The sequence below is a fragment of the Rosa chinensis genome, chromosome 5 (assembly GCF_002994745.2).
Source record: "Rosa chinensis cultivar Old Blush chromosome 5, RchiOBHm-V2, whole genome shotgun sequence".
NCBI classification, from domain to species: domain Eukaryota; kingdom Viridiplantae; phylum Streptophyta; class Magnoliopsida; order Rosales; family Rosaceae; genus Rosa; species Rosa chinensis.
The window spans coordinates 5,622,249-5,636,114 of record NC_037092.1 but is presented as its reverse complement, the minus strand read 5'-3'; the positions used below and the strand labels follow the sequence as shown (position 1 = coordinate 5,636,114).

General features: G+C 36.5%; 2 protein-coding genes across 9 annotated transcripts; both read right to left on the bottom strand.

Moving 5' to 3' along the window:
* Positions 1-4,981, bottom strand: LOC112202842 (protein SMG7L). 7 transcript variants are annotated; one of them, XM_024343860.2, is made up of 8 exons: positions 4,721-4,981; positions 4,581-4,626; positions 4,296-4,395; positions 3,752-3,845; positions 3,095-3,652; positions 2,887-3,009; positions 2,606-2,790; positions 1-2,152 (listed from the first exon to the last, which is right to left on the bottom strand). In XM_024343860.2, exons 4-8 carry the CDS (start codon positions 3,797-3,799, stop codon positions 163-165), a joined length of 2,904 nt encoding a protein of 967 aa, XP_024199628.1. In that variant the 5' UTR covers positions 3,800-3,845; positions 4,296-4,395; positions 4,581-4,626; positions 4,721-4,981; the 3' UTR covers positions 1-162. The 7 variants fall into 7 exon arrangements, with proteins under 7 accessions (XP_024199628.1, XP_024199626.1, XP_024199631.1 ...); XM_024343858.2 differs by having other exon boundaries at positions 4,316-4,395; XM_024343863.2 differs by having other exon boundaries at positions 4,590-4,626.
* A 2,973-nt stretch (positions 4,982-7,954) lies between these two features.
* LOC112202843 lies at positions 7,955-11,222 on the bottom strand. Of its 2 annotated transcripts, none has more exons than XM_040505559.1 (6): positions 10,267-11,222; positions 9,085-9,189; positions 8,870-8,930; positions 8,558-8,593; positions 8,325-8,389; positions 7,955-8,173 (listed from the first exon to the last, which is right to left on the bottom strand). In XM_040505559.1, the coding sequence occupies exons 1-6, from the start codon at positions 10,274-10,276 to the stop codon at positions 8,136-8,138; spliced, it is 315 nt and encodes a 104-aa protein (XP_040361493.1). In that variant the 5' UTR covers positions 10,277-11,222; the 3' UTR covers positions 7,955-8,135. The 2 variants fall into 2 exon arrangements, with proteins under 2 accessions (XP_040361493.1, XP_040361494.1); XM_040505560.1 differs by having other exon boundaries at positions 10,381-11,222.
* Positions 11,223-13,866: the final 2,644 nt, after the last annotated feature.

The window sequence follows — 13,866 nt, the reverse complement described above, 5'->3', positions numbered from 1 at the left end:
TAAAAAATATGTGATCATATCCAATTGGTCACATACATATCACATAATTTTCACATTCATTTCTAGTATTGTTGACGGTAGGACTTCACAATTTCATCTACCTGCATGTATGTGCAAAAATGCAGAAATGCATATTTGAACACTTTGACAGCAGTATGGTTCTCAATTGTCCATATATGGACCTCTCACAGTTGGATCTCTCTGGAGTTGCTTCTCTCTCTCCTTAAGGTAATGAAGAAGTGGTTGCTGCTCATTTCTTAGGTCTGTCACAGCACCACACCCATAGAGGCTTGTTCTTTGGTAACCAGAGAAACCTGGATCTAGAGGGAAACCTGGATACAATGTCGAGTCATCTATATGACTCGACATTGCCGGATTAGAAGCCACAAGATTTCCCCGTTGATTGAAATGATGAAACCTTGGAGTATCATAACCGTACAAGTTTCCAAGGTTACTGGGAGGATGAACATAATTGGGCCCACCATGATGCTCAAGGTTATGGCTTTCTCTGTACTGACGAAGCCATTCAGATGAAGTCATTCTATGTGCAGTTGGGTATTTGTCCACGAAACTCGGAATGATGGGACTGAAATGAGGTGGCCCTTGAGTAGCAGTCCAATGTGGATAGCTGCTTGCTTGTGAATATGATACATCAAAAGCATTATCTGCCGTGCTGATCCCCTCATTAAACCAAAGGGGCTCATCATCTGGCAATAAAGGAGGGGCTGAAGGCACAGGAGCAGTATAAGAAGACGGAGAGGATAAGGTGCTTGCAAATTCGTGATGGCTGAAAGAATCTTCATTGCCACTTATGGACAGGCCAATCAAAGATTCTGAAGCTACTTCCTCAATAGGGCTCAACCTTGATGATCCATGTTTACTTGTCCCATGTGTGCTTTTCTCCCTACTATTGCTCAAACTGCCCCTATCAAAGACCCAAGCACTAAGGGAGGGAGGGCCAGCGGTGATTGGAGTTTCCGGAAATGGCTGTGCCATTGTATCTGTGACAACAGGCTGCTGCTGCTTATATGACATGTTGCGCCCAAAATGAGTCATGTCAGTATGGAAAGAAAAAGGGTCACTCTGAGCCGGGTTTTGTGCTATAAGAAGTGACGTAGCACGGCGCAAACATTCATCAGAAGGTACCTTTTGATCCAATGAATGTTTTGGAGAGGTTGGGTCCTTTAAAGCAGAGGCCATACTGACTGGTGCTGAATTACGTCTAGTAAGAGGCCTGAAAAGAATAACTTCTTCCTCTTCCACAGCAATAGAGCTTAGATTTTCCCCATCACTCATCGGTTTCTCACATTCCTCTGGTGCTTTGTCAATCTTCTGACTAGACACTCTCAATTCAACATCGGAGTTGTTAGTCTCCAATCTTCCTGACTCTTTCCTGTCCGGATATCCATTTGACTCTGTCATGTGGTATGTGCAAAATTTTCTTCCAGACTTGTCATAGACAATCCACTTTTGAGAATCAGTTGATCTGTTTGCAATTTTAATTGCGGCATCAATGATACGCTGAGAACGACAATCCATTCCACCTTCATAATTGTCTATATGTTCCCAATGAGATGAAAAATCTAGTAATGCATGTGATTGAGCTACTGGTGCAAAGCCCCTCAGCTCATAGTCTTCCCAGAGAGAAGCACCTTCTGGACACTTGGCCTCAGCGACATTGACATTCAATTGCTTTAGAAGATCAACAAATTCACCAAAAAAGTAGGACATAGCACTTTTGCTTTTCTCATCAACCCCATACGTTTCTGCTTCATCAAGAATGAAGACCAACCATTCCACAAACACAAGCACAGCTGGTAGAAGGGGGCATGTCTTGATTGTACTAGCCTGCAAACATCTTTCAACAAAGCGTCCCATGAATATGAATGTGGCAGTCAATCCCAACTGTGTCAGCTCCATGTGCTGCATATCATTTTGCTTCTTCGAGTCTTTTGTTTCTGAGATCTTAACTAGATTCTGTATGATAAAGATCAGTACAGAAACAACCTGGAGCACTCGATAAGGGCCTCGTCTAACTGAATCCATACGTTGATATGACTCCAATGTAGCATTTAGTTTTGTATCATCTAGTGCCATCAATGCATCCAACTCTCTCATAGTAGATGCGAAAGCACAAGGGAATTGATCCACACTGCCTCACATGAAAAGAGGAAACAAAATTCATCGGAACTTGAGCAACAAAGAAATAAATGTAATACTGAATCAGCAAAATAAGCATACATCCAAATGCAAAGAAGTTCAACGAGACAAAACTAGATTGTCTCGATTACATTCTTTGTCATGACACCAGGTCCCTTGAGCAATGTGAAGCAAGTTAATACCTAGACCATAACAGTCTAAGCTCAAGTTAAAAGAATGTAATGACCTCAAGGTACTCCGAATTTAGGACAAGTAGTAGAAACCGTAAAATCAAAAGATTTCATACGTATCCACTACAACTCTCTTTGAAAATATATGAACCAGTTAAAACGAAATGGGTAGGATCACAGCAGAGCATGAAATGCACACCACCTGAAATCAAAGGTACAATGCAGCAACATGACACATTAAATGAAATTTAATGCAGTCTAATGCAAGTGAGTACCTCAATTTTAAGTGGAGGAAACTTAGTGTCCTGATCATAAGAGACCACAAATTTGTATCCATTTCAGCTTTCAGCATATTATCATTGCTTTCTTGTTTAGTAATCTGAACACTGCTTCTTGTAGATGGATGTAAGAAATTAAATTGGCACTCGCTTGAAAGAGAATGTAAATGAGATGAGCTGTTCTGCAAGATCATAAGTAGCAAATGAGAAGTGCTATATATGGATATCAGATGGTGATATGCAATGTATCAATAACATAATAGTACGTTGGGCTTTACCTTTTCAAACAGTAAGGTGAGGTTATCCTTGGCCTCAGGAAAGGGATTTTTAACAGCTAAACTTCTTATACAGTGGTATAAAGCGAGCAATTGATCACCAATATACATCGCCAATACAGCTAACTGCAAATATCATATAGCAAGTTAGCAACTTAGTTCTCATGAAACTTCTAAGAAATGAATAAATGAGAAAAATTTATGAATGTACCTGATTTTGGGGGTTTCCACTATCTGGCCAAATTCTTGTTGCTTCCAAGTAGTGAGTGGCTGCAACTGACCAATTTCGGCTTTGGACATCAGGTTTTTCATATTGTTCTTTATATCTAGCAAGATCCCCGAGGCATACCAAAAAGCGATGGCACAAAAATTGGCATTTCTGCATCTTCTTTTGTTCCCCAAGGGTAATTATGCCTCCCTTTCTGTAGAACACAGACTCTTCTGTGAGGCCATAGAATTCTCTTATTTTCACAATCAAATTTTGGTAGAACTGAATTCCTTCAGATAGAAAGAGTTTTAATCCTTCTATATGACTATCATGTTGAGGCAATGCTGAACTTTTCTTTATCCTTTTACGAAATTCATCTATAAGCTTATAGTAAAGCTTCCACAAAGAATACTCAATGTCTTGAAGTTCCAGCTGTGCATTATCATTCAGGATGATATTCTCATAACAAGACCTCACTTTCCGGTACAAGTCCTGAACATCAGAGTGCAAAAGACCTTTGGCATGGATCAGTGCCCACAGCTGATTCTCTTTGCTTGCAACCTGATTCGACGCAGTTTCAAGAGTCAAACCGAAAACCAATACAAGAGCTTCTATAAAGTGAACAAATAAAGAACATATGTAGCTGCAGCAGAAAATTACCTCCATTTTTTGTATTTCTCTCTGATCTTTGAACTGTGGCTTAGCCATTATGTCTACTTTGTTCAGGCTGCAATATGACTATCGCATAACTCACCTATTGGTAGAAATCACAAATCAGTTCACTTTTCAGTAGCAAAAACAAAAACAAAACAAGATGAAACAGAAAATTGGAGACACCAAGGTGATGTCAGAAGTTGAAATATACAAACTAATGAATCTCTGCTAAGAGGTCTCAAACTATGAGGACAAATTCTTCACAGACAGTACCAGATTACAGTCAAAATCGCATTTTAACACTTACTGAGGCAATTGAGCATAATCTGGGAATTTGAGATGGGAAAAGAACCCTAAAGTTGAAAATTACAAACCAATAGCAAAGAAATTTAGGGAGGCATATATTCCTAATTTGATGAGAAGTAAAAGTTCAAAATTTAATCTACTAAATTTCCAAAAGATCTATGGCAGAAAAAGAAAAAGGAATAAAAGTAGACTGGAATTGACTTCTAGCCACACGGAATTTAATGATCTTCTACACCCAACTCACAAATGGCAAGTAGTTCAGACCTGGACTCTCCCTTCAACTTCTCTAACTCTGTAATTGATCAATCAAACTTTGAACGTGCTCTCAGCTACCCACATGAAAACTGGAAAAGGAAATAAATTGGGAAAACTCACCATCAGTAGAAACCAGCAAAACAAGAGCAAAGAACAGCAAAATGTTACCACAACAAGCAACAATAATGTAAGAAACCCACATCAAAATTCAACAAAACAAACACCAAGAAACAAAGTTTACACCTTTAAAAATGAAAAGAACAGAGAGTTTTACCAGAATTACCAAAAGCAAGGTCTTGCTGAGAACACACAGGAACAAGCTGCAATCAAGAAGGAACCCATTAGTGAAAGCCAGTAATCCACCAATGTTGGAAATTGAAATTGAAGCAAAACCAACCAAGAAAAAGCACACACATGGAAGGAGAGTCATGATGAAGAGTTTGGGCACCAGTACAATACTGCAGCTTCAGTTGTGAAACAGACAAAGTAAAAGGTGGCTGATGATTCTCCTCAGATTAATGCTGTTGTCTACAGTCCTACCCAATTTCCAATTTTTCTTATAGCATTTCCAATTCTTGGTCTTTGTTTGGTTTTCAAAAAAATTGAATAGTAAAATCTTTGAAAAAGGAGAATAATTTAAAGTGTGCCTTATCAACATATCCATCATCAAGAATTCTAGATTAAATCTTGTACTAAATAAAGAGGCTCCAAGCCAAGAAAGCAAAGCCCAACTTTGTCTTGGGATTACTAGGGTACATTAGAGGACAGTGGACACCACTCTCACTGGTACAACACGTGTGCTTTAGGAAGTGGCTGTGGTGGCCCTGTTTGGTGCTTGGGGTGGGTTTGGACTTTGGAGAGTATGTGCTCATTAACTGCTAAAATTAAATGTAGTTTAGTCAAAATTAAATGTAATATAATACAAAAATGGTATTTTAGTCATGAACTCTTAGTCATAGTTCTAATCTATAAATCTAATACAAAAATTGTAGTTTAATCATAAGCCCTTAATTTTAACCCAATAGGAAATTCGTAATTTGATTACATTTCAAGTACACTGCGATAGTATACTGATTTCTTAATTTTCACTTAATAGAAAATCTGATTTGATTACATTTCAACTTTCAAGTAAACTGCGACAATAAACTGATTTCAATACTTATTCTAAACTATTTGGTTTAGGTTTACAAGTTAGAAGTTTACAACACAATGCAACTAAATGCAATCACCCTTGCCTTGAAAAAGTAATTTTGGCTTCACATCCAAAACTAATTGACAATGAATGGAGTGACCCAAACCCTTATAAATCCACTAGCAAAGTCTCATTTTTTTCATGTGAGATATATATATTCTCAACATGTCTGTTCCTATTTATTTGTTAGGATGATTAGTTATTCAATATCTTTTTGCCCTTTTACAGAAAGAATAAATGACCAAGTATTCAAAAAATTGCTTTAGAAAAAATAATTGAGAATTATGACAAATTAACATTAAATTTCTACTTTTCGCTCTTTGACTCGAATTAAAAAAATTTGAAATTTGCCACTGCGGTTCTGCCCCAACAGTGGTATGAATATAATAACATAATATGAAAACTAAATAGAACCCCATTCAATGATTTCGCCGTGGTGCAAATGGCACTGGGTTGCTGTGCAGAAATGGATTAGTCATAGAAGATGCATCTTCACAGAGTGTCGTATACGCATGAAGAAGACTCTAAAGAGAAGGGACATGATCAGACAACGACCTTAGTCACTGATCATTTTGATAGAGAAATCATAGCCGTCAACATTTAATAAGATTATTCTCGTGACTCTTGAGGATTAGAACAAAGCAAGAGTATGAGAAAAGATCAAAGTGGAGTAATTAGAATAAGTCAAGGAAATGAGGGAGGACATGGACACCTGGGTCTACGTAGCAGTTGTTAGGTTTTGCTGATTGGAACCCGTTCGAGCAAAAGATTCAAACCAAAATTGAATGCACATCTTCATCCTACTGTTGTTGGACTGGAGAGAAAATGACTGATGTTTCAGACTCTTCTGTAGTCTTCTCCCACTCTTGCACTGTTTCTGGATTGAGAGGCATTTGGATTGAGATGTAAATTTGTCGATAGTAGATTATCAAGATATTCAAATGCATTCGATCGTATGTTATCTATTAAGTAAATTAATTTGGCATAAACTCGAAGTCTCGAACAATTCTTCCTAAAGTTCCAGTTTGAGCTACGTTCGACTTGACTCAATTATCTTGTCTTTAATTAGTTTGAATTGAATAAGCAATTTAATTCATCTATCTTTACAATAATTGTGTGCCCCATTACGAAGCCAGCACTATCGAACAATACTTATAAGAAGAGTATACGTGAACTGCTAGTGTGCGACAGTGTCCTAATTAATACTTGTATCTTGGTGATATATCATACTTCTTTCATATAGAAATCTTATAGAAAGCTCTTGCTTTAGGTTTAGGGCATTCTTAGACGATCATATCTACATCACTGGCTTGAAATGTAAAAATTCTACAATATTCTGATGAGTTATTGTCTATCCCCTTTTCATTTGCACTTATGGGGTCCAAATTTTAGCCTGATAATAAATGTGAGTATAGGTTTTGGTTTGGAAAACTTTTGAAACTTTGAAAAGGTTTAACACACTAAACTGAAAATTAGCACTAATTGAGCAAACGGAAACGAACTTAATTAGCAACTGAGAAAAGACCTCTACATGGTGCCTCCAGTGTTATATAATAGGGTTATTATCACAAATGGTACCTGAACTTATCCTCTATTTTATCGATGGTACATGAACTTCAATTTTGATCACAACCAGTACCTGAACTTTTCGATTTCATTTTAAATGGTACCTAAGGTCACCTTCGATCACTATTCCGACCAAAAAAACCAAATCTAAGAAAACAAAAAACAAAAAAATAAGTTCAAGGCAAGTCTATTACCAAAAAATCATCACTATATATGATTGCAACCCTCGAAATCATCAAAAATCATCACTATGATAGCCTCCCATGCCGTTTTTAGTCGGAATAGTGACCAGAGGTGGCTCTAGGTACCATTTAAAATGAAATCGAAAAGTTCGGGTACTGGTTGTGATCAAAATTAAAGTTCAGGTACCATCGATAAGATTGATGTATAGTTCAGGTACCATTTGTGATAATAACCCTATATAATATGTAGTTTGATAAGAGGATTATTAGGAGCTTTGGAGATTGACGTCAAATTGTCTCAAATGTATCTATTGAATTGGTTCGGTTTGGTTTGCACAGATGTTTATGTGTGAAGCAACCTAACTAAACCGGCATTTGATTTCACACATACCTACTTTGACAATAAGAATCCTATTTGTGTAATGTTACTTGCATAAACCCACATGTGCAATCACTACTAGAAATTTCCCCATTCCACACTAATGTGAATTAGTCCCCTTTGTTCCAACACACACTGATAATAGTGTCTAATTCCATATGCCACTATGCAGCCACTTATGTGAGATCAGTCCCCTCTATAGCAGGTGCTATTGGGGCAATCCACATTGTTAAAACAACAGTGGCATACCAAAACCCAATGCAGCATATTACCTTTTTCTCTCCCACTGTTCATGTATTAGTGTGTTTTCTCAATGTCACCAATATCAGTGGCTTAATTTGGAGAATAAATCATTAAAAAAAACATTTCAAACACCTACAACCACGTATTTATAAAATGAACTGTACACATTGTATACAATTTCAAATAAAATACATCAGAAAACATAAATCTCTTCATGTTCCTCTCCATGGCTGCATCTGTTATCTCTAGCAACTTTTCTATGCTCTGTCAAACAAACATTGAAGGCTCAGATTTGAAAAGCAACCCTGTCAAATAAACATTGACCCAATTAATTCTTTTGAGCGTAACGGAACATATTTATATGCAGCATCAAACATTTTACATGAATATCAAGTGATTAGTTCAATAAGATGAATCACTTAGCAGTATAAATGAGAACCCAACACCTGCAAGTACCTTCTTCAACAGTAATAAAAGGAAGTGTTTTGCACTTTGAATGAGATACATAGGCACAGTCGGACCTAAAAAGTATAGACAAGAAACATCAACAGGAAAGCCACATCATGCATATTAAACAATAGAGACAGCGCAAAAGAGATTACATTAGTGGCATTGAATTTTAACTCTATTACCTAATAAAGCAATTCTATAATTTCAATTTATTAAGTTTGATAGTAAACAAATTGTACCTTTCAGTGTGCTCTTTAATGACCGGATTTTGTATCCTGTAAAGATGCGGACAAGCAATAAAAAATCAAAAAGTATCACCAGCTAGTTTAGTAAATTCAAGGATATCGCCAAAATTGTAATATTAAGTATCCTGCAATTGATTATAACAGAGACCCCAGATCCCCTAAACTTTTCACAATGTGTTTATATATATATATTGCTCTGACAGTCACAAATTTAAGCTGGAAGTGTACATATTTAATCTTAATATGATAGTAAAGAACAAGTACTACCACAGAAGGAAAAATGAGAATTATGGAAGCAAAACATACCTCCAGCCAAAATCACAGGACCAACGTACATGGCTCCACAAAGAAACAAGAAATATATTAACTACAAGTAAAACTTCCAGAGTTAGAAAACCCAAGAGATGTACAGCACAAGAGCATCCCTTTTTGCTAGTTCAACTAGAGAAAGGAAAATGTAGATAGAGACAAGAGAGAGATGAAACTATCATAGAGAAATCTTATCACGATAAGAAGCTCACCAAATGACACGACCCAATCCATAACCAGTACAACAAGGATATTCTTCTGCAAATTTCTCAGCATCACTAGAATAACTCTACGAGATATAAGATCATCGAAGACATCTGCAGCATTACACGTATAATTAAATGCATCAACTATGAAAAAACAGATAGTTAACTTGAGAATCAAATTAGTAAACTCTACTTCCCAGAGGTTATGCAGCACAACTTAGCAAGAAAATATATATATATATATATATATATATATATCAATATACAGTTGGGTTTACAGTAACTAATGTATAGCAGGACTTAGGGCTGTCAATTCCGACACGACCCGATAACACGACTCGAAACCCGCACGATTAAAAAGCGGGTCAACCATGGGTCAACCCGCCATGACCCATTTAATAAATGGGTTGGCCACGGGTCAACCCGCCAACACGAAGTGAACCCGTATAACCCGATTATGTTATACTTCTTATTGAAATTTTGGACGTTGGGAGTATTTGATCATAGGATTAGACAATTTGAAATATTTTGCTTTATAATTATTAGATTTAATTATTTATGAATATATATAATTATTTATATTATTCTTCTTGTGGAGTTTTTAGTGAATTTAATCAATTTATGCATTTTTTTAGTTAAATGGGTTGCATTGTTAACCCTTAAATGGGTCATTTTGTCTAACATGACGTGACCTATTTGTTAAATGGGTTAAGCGGGTTGGAAACGGGTAACCCGTTTAATAAATAGGTTGGGTTTGAGTTTAGATTTTTGACACGATTATTAAATGGGTTGGGTTTGAGTTTGTATCTTGCGACACGACAAATACCTTAACCCGACAGGAACCCAACCCGACACGACTCATTGACAGCCCTGGGCCAGGACTAGCGATCTCTATTCATAATTTGGTATCCTTGCCAAAGTTCACATGGATACGATAACCTGAAAAGTATTTAGCAAAAAGCTTCCACTTATGATCAAGGCAGCTAGCTGGTCTTGGGTTTGACACCACTCTTCCAAACAACTAAATAAACAAACCCCAAACAGTATGTATGAATTTCATGCAAATGAAAAGTAAAAACACTTGAAACTAAACTAGCAAATACAAATAGTGAACTGAGACTTAGACAGTCATCCTATATGAAAAATAGATAAGAAATTAAGTAAAACGCCTAAAAGGAAAAGGCATACCAAGTATCATGGCCGGCGAAAGTTGCTTGTGAGGTTATCATAATGTTTTGAGTCATCAATAAAACTAAACCATAACCCGTTTTCCTCAATTAAAAGAACAATTCTTTAACTTACTTTTGGATCATCATTGCCCTGAAAATTGCCATGGAAAGTATTTCTTTCAGACCCTCTTCCTATTATACCACCAACACCAAAAATCAAAATCAGTTCCACATTTCCCAAACAAATTAAAAAAAAAAAAAAAAAAAACTAATACATCAGATCTGAATCTTCATAAACAGTAAAACAAGCAACTTCCTTGAGCTCCTGTAAAGCATTAGAGATTGCCCCAAATTCTTTCAAAGAATACTAGTTCTTTGCCCTATGCGCAAGAACTTGTAAATCAGATCACCCAATTAAAACCCTCAATTTGGGGCCCCAATTAAAATTCTCAAATTCTCTAACAAAAAACTGACCCGAACACTGAAGAAAAAATAGCAAGAAGCAAACATTGCAATCCGACCCATGCAACTTTCTCCTCCAAATTCAAGCAAATCAAAACTTCAATTTACCCCTAATCCTAAATCAAATAATACCCAAATTTCTCAAAATAAAATTCCATCAGAGTTGAACATTCAAGATCTGTAACATGCAAGCTTAAAGATTGAAGCTTTAAAAACATAGAGAGAAGATCAACAAGTTGGTGGAAACATATCCTGTCGAAGAGATTGATCCCGTCCAATCCGAATTTTGGTTTCAGATTGGATGCTTCTTTACTTTCTTCCTGTCCTCCGAACCCTAACTCCACCCAGAGGAAGAAATTTGTAAGCAGATGAAATAAAAATTGAATAACTGAACAGACAACAAAAAGAATCGCTGAGAATCAGGGAAACAAGAGTCGCAGTGGCGCCATCAATTTGGTGGTTCAGATGGAGATGAGATGGAGAAGAAAAATGGGTAGGCCCTCTAGCTACGAAGAGAGAAACAAGGGAGACAAGGGGTTCTTTTTCCCATACCAATATATATTTAAGCAATAAAATGAGATAAAGTTCCCACCATAAACCGATACTTAAGCAATAAAATGAATATTCTATTATTTATCTTACCCAGCCCTCGTTAATTTGTATTTTTTTTTTCTTTAGCTAAAACTCAATCCCCACTGTTAACAGTGACAGGAAAAAATAACCCACCGAAGATTATTATCAGTGCCTTACTGTTTCAGATACCCACTGAAGATTAAGGGTGGCTATAAGTTGGTCCCTAATGGGGAAATTTCTAGTAGTGAATGTTGTAGTACAACACCACCTAATTTCAACATCCCAACTATGTGCTAAACACCAAAAGTGCTCAATATGTGTTGGTGGCAAGGTTTTCAACCATAAAAAGTAAACCTCATGCAAATGTACTTGTGAGCTTTAGATAGAAAGTTTTTTTTTTTTTTTTTATCAGAGAAATATTTATTTAACTTTTAGCAATAACTTACAATCAAGGTGTTTCTAATGGCTTCATTAAACCCAAGCAAAACAAGCCCTTAGAAAGGGTACTACACTCCAAACTTAAGAATATCTATCGCTTGCAATTGATGACATGAGTCAACGTGGCATCATTTGTCACCAATAATTAGCAAATGATAACTTTAAAGTTGCCTTCGCCACACAATGGGCTTAGATAGAGAGTTAAGCAATGACATTCAAACATGATTAAATAATTTAGTTACTATTTAATAATGTATATATTATATAATGTTATAAATATTATATAAATGTGGTTGTCCACTGTAAATATTCATTAGTTATGTTCTTATGATGTAAACATTACTCTTATATAAAGGGGTCTAATGGGAATGAAATACACACTTCTACCTCCTCCTACATTTTGTTTCTCTATTCTATCTCTCTCATATTCTCTATTTTATAACACGTTATCAGCATGAAGTTGCTCTTATTTTTCTTCTTCTTCTTCTTTGAACTCCATGATGATTCGCAAGCATTATGGTGCAACATAATTGCTTATGACCAAGGCTAATGATCTATGAGTTTTTCTTCTTTCTCTCCTTGATGAATATCAATTTTCTTTATGCGATCATTTACATATATTTATATGTATCTTTTATATAATATAATTGTTGAAAATTTATATTTCATATACGACAATGAGAACTACATATTCCATTGCTCAAGACTCGAGTCCTCTGACCGAGTAGTCTTAGAACCTATGGTTCTATAGACATCACATGAATGTTTTTCTCGTGTGTTCCCTATGAGATCCATTGTTCATATTTATGAACTCTTCGAAACCTTTGTTTCGTATATGAATTTTTCATAGAACATACTGTTCTAATAATTATGAATCCTGATATATCTCATCTTTTCTCTTTGTAGAAAGATGACGCATCTAACAAAATTGGACTTTGTTCCTCTTAAAATTTCTGGCAAGAACTATTTGATGCTGAAATTCACCTTATGGCTAAAAACCTTGGAAATTAATGCCATCAAAGTTGACAATAAGTCATATGTGCAAGATCTCGCCAAGCCTATGATTTTCTTGCGTTATCATCTTGATAAAATCCTAAAAGATGATTACCTTACGGTAGGGGTCATCATGGGCTGGGCTAGGGCCGGCCCTACCCTAAATTTTAGGGCTTAGGGTAGGGCCGGGCCGAGCCTAGTCAAAGTCAACAAAATTTAGGGCCGGGTAGTGTAGGGTCGAGGCTTAAATATGCAAACCCTTACCCGCCCGAAAAGCCCGAGTCACTAGGGCCAAAAGGGCCGGGTCGGGCCGGCCTTCCAAATAAGGCCAAATAGGGCCGAAATGGGCCTAAAAGGGCTTTAATTTGTTTAACAAAAAGAAATACATTATTTTTTTTTCCCTTAAAATGTGGCTCCATTGTCATATAGGCAATATAAGACTCATTATTTTTTGTTGATCATATTTAATATATATATATATATATATTGAGATTAACTTATAAGTTATAACATTTCTAAATATTAGTTAATGAGGTTATATTTAATTAACTATCTCTCTAAATCTCTAAATTAATTTTTATTTAACAAAGGAAACAAGAATTAAAGAAAATAAAGCTTAGGAAATCAATTACCAAAAAAGAGATAAGTTGTATGCTATAGAAAAATGAAAAATTTATTTTTAAAATAGAAAATATTAGGGCTTAAATGGGCGGGCCTAGAGGGCCGGGCCGGGCTTGGCCCTAACGGGATCAAACGGGTAGGGCCGAAGGGCCGGGCCGGGTTTCAATTGCATGGCCCTTACCCTACCTTATTTGAGAAAGGGTCGGGCCGGCCCGCCCTAATGCAAGGGCCGGGTAGGGCTTCGGCCCTATGGGCCGGGCGGGCTTTGGGCGGGCTTAGGGCCGAAGGGCCAAATGATGACCCCTACCTTACGGTGAAAGATCCACTTGAGATTTGGCAAGCCAATGTTGATCGATTTGCTCACCAGAAAACCATTGTTCTATCTAGAGCACGATATGAATGGACGCATTTTGCGCCTTCAGAACTTTAAATCTGTCACTGATTTTCAATTCCGCTAAATATATGATTACCTCCCAACTAAAATTATGTGGATAATCTGTCAGTGAAGATAACAAGCTCAAAGTCTCTGATT